This window comes from Astatotilapia calliptera, chromosome 5 (assembly GCF_900246225.1).
Source record: "Astatotilapia calliptera chromosome 5, fAstCal1.2, whole genome shotgun sequence".
NCBI lineage: Eukaryota > Metazoa > Chordata > Actinopteri > Cichliformes > Cichlidae > Astatotilapia > Astatotilapia calliptera.
The window spans coordinates 31,239,255-31,252,304 of record NC_039306.1 but is presented as its reverse complement, the minus strand read 5'-3'; the positions used below and the strand labels follow the sequence as shown (position 1 = coordinate 31,252,304).

At 40.6% G+C, this 13,050-nt stretch overlaps 1 protein-coding gene across 2 annotated transcripts; it reads left to right on the top strand.

The window, feature by feature from the left end:
- The first annotated feature begins 431 nt into the window (after positions 1-431).
- Positions 432-12,078, top strand: eif4e3 (eukaryotic translation initiation factor 4E family member 3). Of its 2 annotated transcripts, XR_003272472.1 has the most exons (8): positions 432-806; positions 1,818-1,890; positions 7,851-7,945; positions 8,113-8,173; positions 8,260-8,326; positions 8,410-8,565; positions 8,955-9,601; positions 9,746-12,078. XR_003272472.1 is itself a non-coding variant. In XM_026168902.1 (7 exons), exons 1-7 carry the CDS (start codon positions 622-624, stop codon positions 8,999-9,001), a joined length of 684 nt encoding a protein of 227 aa, XP_026024687.1. In that variant the 5' UTR covers positions 432-621; the 3' UTR covers positions 9,002-12,078. The 2 variants fall into 2 exon arrangements, 1 of the variants encoding a protein (XP_026024687.1); XM_026168902.1 differs by having other exon boundaries at positions 8,955-12,078.
- The last annotated feature ends 972 nt before the right edge of the window (positions 12,079-13,050 follow it).

The following is a 13,050-nucleotide window of genomic DNA, read 5'->3' as shown; positions in this document are numbered from 1 at the left end:
TTGCACTGAGTAGGAGACTCTGTATGTCATTGTACATTGGTATAGTGACAATAAAGGTATTCTATTCTATTCTATATCTAAAACCATCAGGACACCGGCCCCTGAGGCCTGGAGTTCCCCAGTCCTGCACTACAGAAAGGAGGCAGTAGCCCCCCCCCCCCCCGTAGATCCGCCCCTGAATGCCAGCATCGGTATTTGATTGATCAACCCACTTCAAATGATCATAACAGGTAGGTTTAATACATGTACTGAGCATAGCCATGTCCCCTGTAGACAAAAATTGTAATTGTCCCTGTTCTACAATTATCGCAAAAATATATTTTGCCCCCTGTGATGCAAACTAATATTAGATTATTAATATGTCCCTTGTACTTCCGTGACTGCTATTTAGATATTTGGGCCACCCGAAAATGATGCCGAGTGAGCTCTCATCCTTTTTTCCCCTCATCTCCTGGGTGGACCAACGGCGACGTTTCTGCCCAGTGACGCAGAGACGTCAGCAGTCGGTGGGCGGAAAAGCGGTAGTGTGTTTCTGTAAGTGCAGATAAAGGCGAACCGGGTGTTTTTATCAAGTCCTTTCATACAGGGATAACGTACGACTTTAGTTCCGAGCCTGGTGAAATGGCGGTTCCTGCGGGTCAGACGGACGTCCAGATGGACCGCGGCGCCCTGAGCGGCCAGACGGTTTCCTCCGAAAACAACATAGACATCGACGAGAAAGAGTTGGAAAACATTACAAAGAAACACCGAGAAGAAGACACGGCGACGCTGCCTCTGCACTCGCCTTGGACGTTTTGGCTGGACAGGTAGTGATATTACTGCGTCTCCTTCCGCGTTGTCTTTGAGCTTTGAGCCCGGCACGAGCACAAACAAAGAAAGAAAAGAGAAAAAAGATGAAGAGCGGTGGTGGGGAGAGGGGTATCATTGTAAGGCCACAGCTTTCCCGGAGGCCTCCCGCAGCAAAATATAGCGGGAGAAGTGTTCGCATCTAACGCGACCTTGTTGTGTTCCCGGGTCCTGACAGTCACTCACAGTCCGCAGGACAAGTTCGCCTTGACAGGTTTTAGCCATTCAGACGTGCAGCAGAAGTTACTTTGATTAGCTTCTCTCAGCAGGGGGGAGCGCAGAAGGGAGGGTTTGGGGTGAAACTGATAGTTGTTGCACTTTTCTTTAAAACCTCGACGCCTTTAAAGAGCCCAGGCTCATCTCTCGTTGTTTTCACAAACGGCTAAGTGCAGCTAATCTGCGTCTTTTATTGCAAGGCTTTGCTACATAGGAACCCTTGCTCGGTGCAGTTTCGTCCTAAGCCGTCATTAAATGCAGCCCTAAACGTCGCATGGCTTCTTTTTTATGAGGTCATGGGAATATCCCATGTTTATCATGGATACTCTGCTGGTTATTGTTGATTTATTTATTTTAATAATAACACTTTTAGCTTATGTATTTGCTGGCAGGAGTTTTATAAAAAAAATGAGGACTGAAAAACACCCAGATTATAGAAACAATACACACATACAATAGTTACCTGCTAAAATATACGTTTGTATGTTATCAACGTATATTTTAGCGGTTTTTGTTTTGGTTTTCATTTATCCTTTTTTTTATGTTCTTTTTCTAACAAAGCTCTGTAACATGTTACTCAGCCTTCGTCTGTCTATAAAGTCAAGCAAGTGAAACTTATTCAGCAGTACTTTATAATAACAGCGGCTGCATCAAGCATATCTGGTGTCAGCTTTTTAAATATTACCATTATTTCCCTGTTAAACGCACTGCATTGTTTTTGGTGTGACATTAAGTCGTTTCCTGTGTTCCTGCAGGTCACTGCCCGGCACCACAGCAGCAGAATGTGAGTCCAACTTGAAGAAGATCTACACAGTGCAAACTGTTCAGGTGAGATCTGGCGCCAGCTTAAAGAGTTTTTTCATCTTAGGAGCAAAGAGATCAAGTGCGTGACTCGGCTAAGAGTCAGAGCCATTTGAGAAGAGTTTCTGTGACGTAAGGGAGCGAGCAGGTCAGAGCCACGGTGGGTGCAAAACATTAGAAGTGCAGTGCAAAGTTAACTGACAGCTTTTATGAAGTGCATTTCAGCCGTCTGTGTTATACTAAAGTTTTTTTTTTCTTTTTACTTGTATGTGCAAACTTATTGTTTATTAATATCACTAATGTGACTGACGGTAGCTACTGCTCATGCTCGTGTCGGTTACAGTGCTTTGATATGATGCTCTGAAGGCTTCTTTTGTAAATGAAGAGAAGACGCTGTGTTATTTTTATCAGGAATATCAGCGTGCAACGTGCTCTTAAACTTATTGTATGAGGCTTATTGATGATTTACACTTAAGTAAAGAATCTACGCCTTAAGTCATAACTGCAAACCCATCTGAAACCCTACAGCATAACCTGACATGTACCTCCTTATAGAAGATACACATCAGCGCAGCCCACAGCCACTGTTGGCCTGATCAAGGCTGTGGGTTGCCTTTTTAAATTTCTGGCAACTTTTTTGCTGCAGTTTTTCAGTAAGAGAAGTAACAGTCATTGTCTTAGTATAAAGAATAATAATCATAGTGTCAATATAAGCACTCATAAATGTCTGCAAATTTCCAGAGGGAGGCTGCTGAGACCATTGGAATGGGGCAGCTTGTGTAGATGACATCGAAGGCTCTACAAAGATTCCCCGCAGAAGTCTAAATCAGGCTTTACGATTGTATAGTTCAATGGAGTTTGAATCAAGCAGCTGGAAAAAGCAACAAAGTGTGATACAGCTGGGCTCATTCTGGAGTTTTGTGTGTGGAAATTCAAGCAGCGTGCAGAATGCGTTGCCATTAATTACAGCTGCAGTGGTGTGAAGCTTTGTTCGGGCGAATCAGATTTGTTTCTTAAATTAGATTTTTAGGACGGACTGTTTGGTTTTATTGTTTGAAATCACAGAGACACTCGCGATACACAAAAGCATTACGTTGCTCGCGCTAACGATGATACCACAGAACAGCACTTCTGCAACGCAGTGCAAGGCAATCTGTGACACAATGAGATCTCTGTGTAACTGAAGATGGAAAAGTTGACACATTAAAAAAAAAATTAAACTGAGAGCAAGGATTCTATTTTTACCACATTAGTGTTATTAGTGTCTGCCAGTATTAATATATAGTTATTATGATTATTGCTGCGCTGTTGTCTCATTTTTCCTATTGAGTTTTGTCTTCACTGCAAGTTTGTTAGCGTGTGCTTGTCCCTCTGTCGTTCACCACGAGGAGTCATGAAGTCGCAACTCAAGTTAGTTTGTTTGGCTTTGTGTCACATGAATCAGTTGTTCACCATCTACAAGCTGTGGCTGGTAACCCTGCAGCTCACTGGACCTCCAGAGCTAAAAAGCTGGTCTTACCGCAGCAACAACCTGGCCAGTAAGCCTCCAAATACATAGCAGATATTAGAATGCCTGGGCAGCCCACCCATTTAAAGAGGAAGAATTATATGAATTGCAATCAGTGTGCCTTTTCCATATTTGCAAGTGATCAGATCAAAATGTAAAGCCAGACGTCACAAACCTGTCTGCATAATTTGCCGTTCCAGTGTTGGCATTGGTGTCCATGTAGCTATGCTGGTGAAACAGCCTGATAAATTGTCTTGTTCCGGTTGGTTCCTCCAGCTTTGCCTCTTTAGAAGCCACTTCCAAAAGTGGCAGCAGATAAATTTATTTCAGTTTCTGTCTGCAGACTGTTGCCCTCTATGTTGTCCTCCACAGGGCTCTGTTGGTAGCAACGTGGATTCTGCTAAATATGTCTGTCACTCTGGATCTGCCGCTGTGCTTTGCATAGTGAGGGACTTGAAAGGCACTTTGAAACCCAATTTGGGCAGGCAGAGCAGGTGGACTGAAACATGTCTGTAGAAATCCAATTGGAATTGCTTGTCAAACTAAGACCTAATTTATTCCTCAAAGGTCCCCCCACAAGCTGTGGAAAATGCAAATAAAAGCAGATTGCCATAAACTGTAAATCTCATAAACCCCCATTTTATTCACAAGACACCATAGAAAACATGTCAAATGTTTAAACTGAGAAAATTTACAATTTTATGTGTTGTTGTTTTTGTTTGTTTTGTTTTGTTTTTAAAGGTATCTAGGTTTAAGTTGAATGGCTGCCACGTGTCTCAGAATAAGGTGCGACAGTGTCATGTTTACCACTGTGTAGCATCCACTTTTCCTTTAGCAAGTGTTGGGAGAGGGTTTTGTCCCGTTCTACATTTTTCATTTTATTATTTATCAAATATTTTGGGTTGGTGAAAGGACTGGATTAGGACTGCGGCTATTGGTTATTTTAGTAATCAAGTTTTCTATCAATTATTCCATCTGTTAGGAGTAATCAGAAGAAATTTATGTCTTTGTCTTATTAATGAACAATAACAAATATCCACAAGGGAAACAAACAGGTCTTTTAAAATGATTTCATTGGTTTCCATTGTAGAAATCGTAACGTTCTTAATATTTTACCTGCGTACATCTGCCAAAAATAAACTGTTTCATTGTATCTTCATGTCATATTAAAATCATATTTCTTTTGAAATGCCAAAATAAAGTATCACAAATACAGTAATGTAAATAAAATAAGATGGCTTCTCCTGGATGAGGCAAATTTGGTGCATTCATGTGTTTGTGTATATTTTATCAAATATTAATTAAAGCTGAAAAATAGTGTCACTAAGGCCTTGAAATAATGATGGTCTAGTACACGCTGTCATCTGTAATTGCTTCAGGTATCACTGTGATAGAAGGTGGGGCGGCTGTTGAAGAGTCGTGTCATGTTACTGTTGCAAAATGTTCCTCCAGCTGTTCCTTTTTAGCACCAGTTACTTTGTAATTACTTTTATTACCCTGGTTACATATTCTTTGAGATCTGTTGCTGCCATCAAATTAAAAATGAGCTAATATTTTTCATGAAACTGTAAAATGTCTCATTTTAGGGAGATCTGAGGACTTGGCGTCCCAACTTTTTGAAATTATTTTAGATTTGTTACCAGAATCACATTTTCTGAGCTTTCTTTCTTTTTCTCTTCTGTCCACACATTCAAAACATCAATATTGAAATCATGCAGCTCCATGTATAATGGCTAAAATGATAAACTGTAAATTACAGTGAAGTCATTAAAAAAAGAGAGCAAGAAATTGTTTTTGTAGCACTGCAGAAAGGTATTTTTTAGTTTAAGAAAAAAAAAATATAAAGAAAGAAATGGGGATGTCACTATACCAGAAATGTAGTAGTTGATACCAATGTGTTTGTTTATTGAACACAATTTAATACCACACTAAAGAAAAATGGGGGGAAAAGTAATGTATGAATGATGATGATGATGATAACAACTGTAATAATGATGGTAGTATTATATTTTATTGACATGACACTAATATGAGGTTTAACTGTTAATGTCATTCCATTAGCTTAAGCATTTATATAACATTAGACATTGCTAGCATTTAACCTTTGGTCTGAAGTTGATTTCACAATAACAGTGTCTGCTGTTTGAAACAAAATGGTAAAGAGTATTTTGGGATGACGCGAGAAGGATGACAATAACACTCTGTATGCTGTTAATATGAGCTGAAACTCCTTCAGCTTGGATTCTTTGAACAGATCTGGATGGCCATGTTTTAGGCTCTTTGCTAAATTGGAAGCGTTCCCAATGTGACTTTTACAAATCCGTTGTCACCCCTTTTTGAACCTTGTCAAGCACAAAGTACCAGCTTACCTGACTCTTATTGTATTTCTTATCAATGACATGCCTATAAAGAAATCAGCTCACCATATTTAAGCATTTACACTTTTCATTTTAATCAAAGGTAGCTAAATTTAAGTTTCCACCACCAGGGGCCAGGGTTTTCTTAGAAACCTTTAGTATATAAAATGCAACCTTTGTTACGATTTTTAGGTGGTGCAGTCCTTTTTTTAATTAATGAAAAGCTACAACCTTTTTCTGATTTAAGTCGGTCTTATTGGAAAAATAAAAAAGAGAACAAATGGACAATAAAAGCAAACGTAGTTACTTAAAACAGATTTGCTGTTCAGCTGGCAACCGTCCATTTATGTTCACTCCATTTATGCCTGCTAAATCATTTATCCCTGTATGTGAGCACACTTCACTGTGACTCAGCTTTGTGGCTTTTACGCTGAGGTACTTTGTGCTGGGGTCCCTACAGCAGATGGATGTTTGATTTGACACCGGATGTATGTATCCAGGCTTCAGACCAGTTCTAGGAGTACACTAACTTGTGAGCCTCTGAGGCCGGGTTCGTGTCTCCTCTGATTCTTGAACCAGGGATGTTTCAATCGGTGTAGAGCCGGTGCCAGGTGCTGACACTGGTGCTAGCATTTATACCCATGTGTGGTGTGTCTTGGTTGCTCTGCAGCTTTCCCTCCAAAATATTAGTCGTGAGTTGATAATTTGCTTCTAGTTAATCATAAAAATTGTGCCAAAAAACAAAGTAGCTAGAAATGCAAGAGAGAAGTCAGCTGCACCAATCGCAGGCATTGCGCACTGCATTGATGTAGCATGCAGTTACATTTCTATGGAGGTGCATATTAGGCTACACATAAGTTGTGGTATATGGTTTCAGAAGGGTTTGCAGTTACAACAACCCTACAGCACAGATTTAATATGGAAGTATAATCCCGCTGTAAGCCGCATGTATTAATCACTTGATGCTGAAAGTGGGATCTTTCTTTTTGTTTGCAAAGATGTATCAAGCAGCTACCTACAACTACGCACATATTCTGTATATTTGTACCACACCATTAGCTTAACAGCAAGTGCATAGCCTTACATTAACATGACAGCATTTTATTGTTTTACTCTCCAAGAGCTGTCGCCAGCAGTGGGAGTCTGCTACAACTTTTTTGTTTTGTTTTTTTTCTTCCCCCTCTGGGAGTTTGTACTTGTCATGATATGGGTTGCCTTCCAGGTGCAGACATTGTTTGGTGTCCCACTGACATTTTACCCGTTTCTCGTGTTTCACGTTGGCCTGCGGATGCACTGAAAGCCACACTGACTCACTACACCGTCTTATGATAGAAGTTACTATTGCAATTCACGTCTGTTTCTGAATCCAGCTGATATCTATATAATACAAAACATAGATGCACCATCCATCCAATTCCTTCCACTTATCAAATTCAAAGTTGCACAGGGGGAGGAGCCCATCCCAGCTGTTACACAATGAGCGCACCCTGGACAGGCCACAGACGGATTGAGAAGGATGACAATTCATGCTCACATTAAGTCTAAGGCCAAATTCAAATCACCAACAATATGCATGTGCATAAACTGTGGGGCTACCCGCACTAGCACAGAGAGAACAGGGAGACTCCACAGATCGCAGCGTGCTGGTGGATTTAAACCCAGGGTCTTGTTGCTTTGATGCGACACTGCTGACCACCACACAACTGTGCCATCCAGTCATTGGCATGTAGGCACGTGGCTCTCCAAGGCCCTGCCTCCGCTTTCCTCCCAGATCTACACTGGAACCTACTGGACTCACTGGTTTTCCTTTCTGTAACCAGTCCTCTTTTTAGATGCACGAAAATGTAAAATGCTACTAATGCTTTAAATCGACAGAGATGTTTTGGACATTAGGTCATAACAGTTGTTTCATCATTCTGCTGATAGCTGTAGTGAATAAATTTTGTATTAGATACTTTGTTTAAAGCCAGTTTCAATTTAAATACGACTTAGCTTGTCTAGCAGAGAACACTGACATTAAAAAGTCCTTCCATGTATATCATGATCAAATGTCCATTTCTGTGCCAGCCACAAAACTCCAATACAAGAGCAGCCATTATTGAGCTGCTTCTCTCTGTTTGCAGATGTTCTGGAGTGTATACAACAACATCCCTCCAGTCACAGCCCTGCCTTTGAGATGTAGCTATCACTTAATGCGTGGAGAGCGGAGGCCGCTGTGGTGAGTCTGTAACTGTCAATATTCCAGTATTCACGGGTGTGTAGAGATGAGCAAATGAAAAATCTCTCATGCAGCAGCTGCTGTATAATACTCCCTGATCTTGATTTTAAAAAGCCCTGTTATTTAATAGGCTGCACAGTAACGTGTTTTAATCTTTTACACAACAGGGAAGAAGAGAGTAATGCAAAGGGAGGCGTATGGAAGATGAAAATACCAAAAGAAAACACTGTATGTGCCGCCCTCTGATTATCTGCTGCCATCATGTAAACAAATCTGAATCATTCATGAGCTTTTCTGCCTTTTTCCTGTTTCAGTCTGTAGTTTGGAAAGAATTGTTACTCGCTACTATTGGAGAGCAGTTTGCAGATTACTGCGCCTCAGGTTTGTTTAGTTCTTAAAAAAAAAAAAAAAAAAGTAAATCGCATAAGTGGATTTACTGTTAACATCGCTTCTCTTTTTGACAGATGATGAGGTGGTTGGCGTCAGCGTTAGCGTCCGGGATCGGGAAGATGTTGTACAGGTGTGGAATAGCGATGCATCTCTCGCTAATGAAGCAAATATCTTGGGGAAAGTTTATGAGCTGCTCCCGTACATATCTTTTAAAGCTGTTTTTTATAAGTGTAAGTATGCCTGTTTTTTGTTTCACTTGTACTTTTGAATTCACGCTAAAGGTTTAAAGAGGGAAGCAGGTACTCTCTTTATGGTATGAGGTAGATGAGAGAATAAGAGTAAACTGTGCATACTTGAAGGACCTAACCAGAACATGTAAGCATGTCACAGAATGATTTAAGAAGGGTGCATGGCTGTAGGCTGATCAGGCAGCAAATTCCCCCCATATGCCTTCTTACTTGCTTCACATAACACATTGAGATGGGCTCTTTTTGTCTCTGCCTGTTACATATTTGTAGCCAAAAATGTAATGAGCTCCACTATTTAAGTGACAGTGTATAAGTTGTAGCTGAGTTCTGTTTCCTGCGTGTGTAGTGATCTAAATTTGTGTGTCTTTCAGCTCACATGGAGCATCATGCCTTTGAGGGAGGACGCTCAAGACATTAGATTCTACTGCCGCCCCCCCCCCCCTTTTTTTTTTTTTTTTTTTTTTTTTACCTGAACTCTGTTCCTGCCTTGGCGTGAAGGCGCTGTCCACAACCTAATCGAGGATATTATTTTGCTCTCAACAAGGAAATGTTATTAATCTATTTTTATAACTTTTAATGACTGATGCCTTGTTTCATTTAAATGTGGGTCCTAACAGCTCGAAACTCTCGAGAGAATGTTTATCCAGCGTAAATCTCACCCCGAGTTCGTTACTTCACGTCGATTTTTTTGCCTTTCCTGCTACACTGAACTGCACTGCCACCATGGTCCCGTCATGTGCACAGACTGTGGACCTCGCAATTTTATTCCTGGTAGAGGTAGCAGCTACTTAACCTAGCTAGTTTCAGCTGTTGTGTATGTTAGACGTATGCATTCATGTCGTGTTTTAATCAAGTCTGCTTTTTCGGTGCCAAAGCACTTTCCTGCCATTTAAGGAGCTTGTATCTTAATGGTGAAGGTGTCGTTTGTATTCAGCTGGACATTTGCCACTTGGATGGAGGTGGATGTCCCAATTGGTTTCTTGAATCTTCATCAAGTGTACATCAAACTGAAATCAGGGTAACATTTCAAAGATATTGCACATAGCTGCCAGTTCCCATTATGATGTTATCTAGTTATAAAGCTGTCATATAGCACAGATGTGACATTCAGAGCCTGCATATTTGGCTTGTGATTTTATCTTTTCTTTTTTTTTTTTAACAGCGTTATCCTGTAAGGTGCCTCTAACAACGCTCCTCTCCACACCCTGTTGGACATTTCTTTCAATATGCACGTTGAAAGACCCCACCCCCGCCCCGCTCTCTTAAACGGAGACATAGATTGTTTGGGGGAGATACGTGGCACATTTTTGTGCTCGGCTCTTTGGTGTTTGTCTCTACTTGTTTCTCCTACCAATAAATCTAGTAGTTTGCTTACTTGGACTGTGTCCATTAAAACACACACACACACACACACAGAGGGAAAGGGGGCTGGATTATTGGCTTAGAAGAATGTTACTGAAGGTCCTGCTTTTCCCAGATTTAGCAATGTTTGTAAAAGGAAAAAATATGATTAAGCAAAAAAACAGCAGATATGACAAGTTTCAGTTGTCACGACATCGATGAAAAAAAATTACTCTTATACTGTAGGTCATAATTCTGTCCCAGTCATACATTTTTATTTGTATTTTTAATTTTTTGTCACAAACCTTTTTTTCTGCGTCTCAAATCGGTTTCCTTCACTAACCCTGTTCCCGTGCCGTGGTTTTATTGCAGTGTAGGGCTTCAGTTACTGAAACGCTTCTGGTATGTCAGCACCACTTTTATAGTTCAACTTTGGACGGGTTGATGGTTACGAGAGGAGAATTTGTCCTTTGTAAACATATTGTGCAGCGATCCGGGCAAAGTAAATAAAATTGAGCCGAAAATGAAGTGCTCATCACGGCGTTTCATTTTGCACAATACAAACATCAATAACAGGCCCGTTAAAGGAAATTAATGTTATTTCATGGGGAATGTCTCGGTGTATTAAAAGCTTTTGCATATCCTCAGCCACTTTGTGCTAATTCATTCTGGCAGCGCATTGATTTTGGTCCTCACACACCTTGTAATCGTAAGACCTGATTTTAAATACTGACTGGTGGTGATTATATGACTGATAACCTCAGCTTTTCAGTCATGAATTTTTAGAGCTTCCATGAAGCAAGTTTGCTACTGGTAACATTAATACTGGCGTTAATTAGATGTGAAAGTTTAATCTGAAGAGAACAACTTGCTGTTGCTGTTTGGAAATAAGATGCAGGCCTCAAAATCACAAGAGGCTAAAGGATGCAAAGGATCATTACCACATATAATCTTTGTAATGTACCTCGTGGAGCTTTCAGTAAACTTTCTCAGAGACCAGAAAGGCTCAACCCATCTAAAATGACCTCATTCACAACACAAGTAGTTGCTGCAAAGTTCCTTGTAAGTTCACTGACCCCCTCAGTCTAAATATGTGTATGAAATGTTTTGGCAATAAACACTGCAACATTTCTCCGGTCTTTAGTGAGCACTGTACAACAAGCTGGAGCGAGCGACTGTGAAATTAGGATTTTGGGGCTCTGAACATGTCTAATACCCAAGATATGATGTAAATAGCCCCTGTGCAGCTCCTGGCCGTGCACAGATCCATTCCTAGATTTAGTTAAGTTACATACTGTCTGTTTTCCTACTGATCGTGCCTGTTATGAGCAGCCAGTTGAAATGGTTTATACAGTTGTTTGTAGCTGACCATTGGCCCAGTGTGGACATAAAGGGATGGACATGGTCAGCAACAATGCTCAGTTGGTACTAAGGTGCCCAAAGTGTGCCAAGAAGATATCCCCCTCACCGTTGCACCACCACCACAAACCTAAATTAGTTATACAAGGCAGGATGGATCCATGCTCTCACACCGTTTACATCAAATTGTAAACATGCACATGTCACAGCAGAAGTTTAGACTCATCAGATCATGCAATATTTTTCCAACCTGCTATTGTTCAATTTTATTGAGCTTGTGTAAACTGTAGGCTTCCTGACAGGACTGTCACCCGGTCTGGTCTTCGGCTGCTGCAGCCCATCTGTTTTAGGGTACTGTTTTATATAATCAGAGATTCTTCTGCATACCTTGGTCTATAACAGATTATTTTGCCCTACTGTTGTCTTCCTATCAAAATACCCACAAACTGGAAAACGCCAGTCAATCAGCAATTCTCGGATCAGCCCGTCTGGCACCAACAACCATGCTTTGTTCAAAATCACTCGACTCACCTTTCTTCCCCATTTTGGATCTTGACCGTACCGACATGGTTAAATGTACTGAGTTGACGCCATGTGATTGGCTGATTAGACATTTGCATTAAACGGTTAAACTAGTGTACCTAAGAAAGTGACTGGAGAGTGTATAATAAGTGTTGTTATTTTCCTGCTAAAATGTGAATTACTGACAAGAAGACTGCTTGTTAGCACTTCCTCTGGTAACAGTCACACCAAATGTCTTTGTTATCACACTGGCATTAAAAGAGCTGAAAGGAAGCTTTTGTGGGTTCATGATTGCATGTGTTTGGCAAAGATGTGTGATATGTTTCCAATTAATATGGACTGTAAATGAACAACAGTCCATGCAGCGCCTCTCGCCCTATGACAGCTGGGATAGGCTCCAGCACCCCAGTGACCCTGAAAGAGGACGGCTGTATATTCCAAATGCAACATTGTTTAGGTTAGCTTTAACAGTTTAAATAGAATTTAAATAGAGTTCAAGTACAACATGGCAAGATGTGTCAAGACGATACGTAACTATGAATGGTTAAAACTGAAGCCTGTGCAGTGCCTTAAATCTGCATTCTTTTAAATGACCAGCAGGCGGTGACTTACACTTGCAAAAAGAGGAAGCATTTTAAAGGGAAGTCAGGGGGAAAACAGCATTGGTCTCTCTTAATGTGTGGTTTCAGTAAACATTTTCCTGATGTGTTTTAGTTTTCAGTCACTTAGTCTTACTTAATGCATCATCATCTTCACTTTGTAAAATATGGTGCCGGATAAAGTAAAGAAAACTATGCATTGTTAATACAGCACCATAAAAAAATACAAAGTGCTTTGACAGACAGGCAGAAAATAAATACTCAAAGGTCAGATTTAAACAGAACGCAAGATGGCTAAACAGCTTGAGGGAAAAAGGCATCACATGTAATGGAATCAAAGAAATGCATGCCTAGAAACATGTGTTTTAACATGTGATTTTCAAGCTGGTTGCTGGTTGGTAACTTTATCTCCTCAGAAGGTCATCCCAAAGTGAAGAGGGCCATGTGACACATCAAACTTATTGGTAGTGTCACAAGAAAAACAATGGTGTGCTTGGTTGCAACGTAACTTTATTCTTTCATGAGTTATTTACAAGTTTCTCACCACTTATAAAATGTGTTCAATGTGCTGCCCATTGTGTTGGATTGTCAGTGCAACCCTCTTCTCCCACTCTTCACACACTGATAGCAACACCGCAGGAGAAAT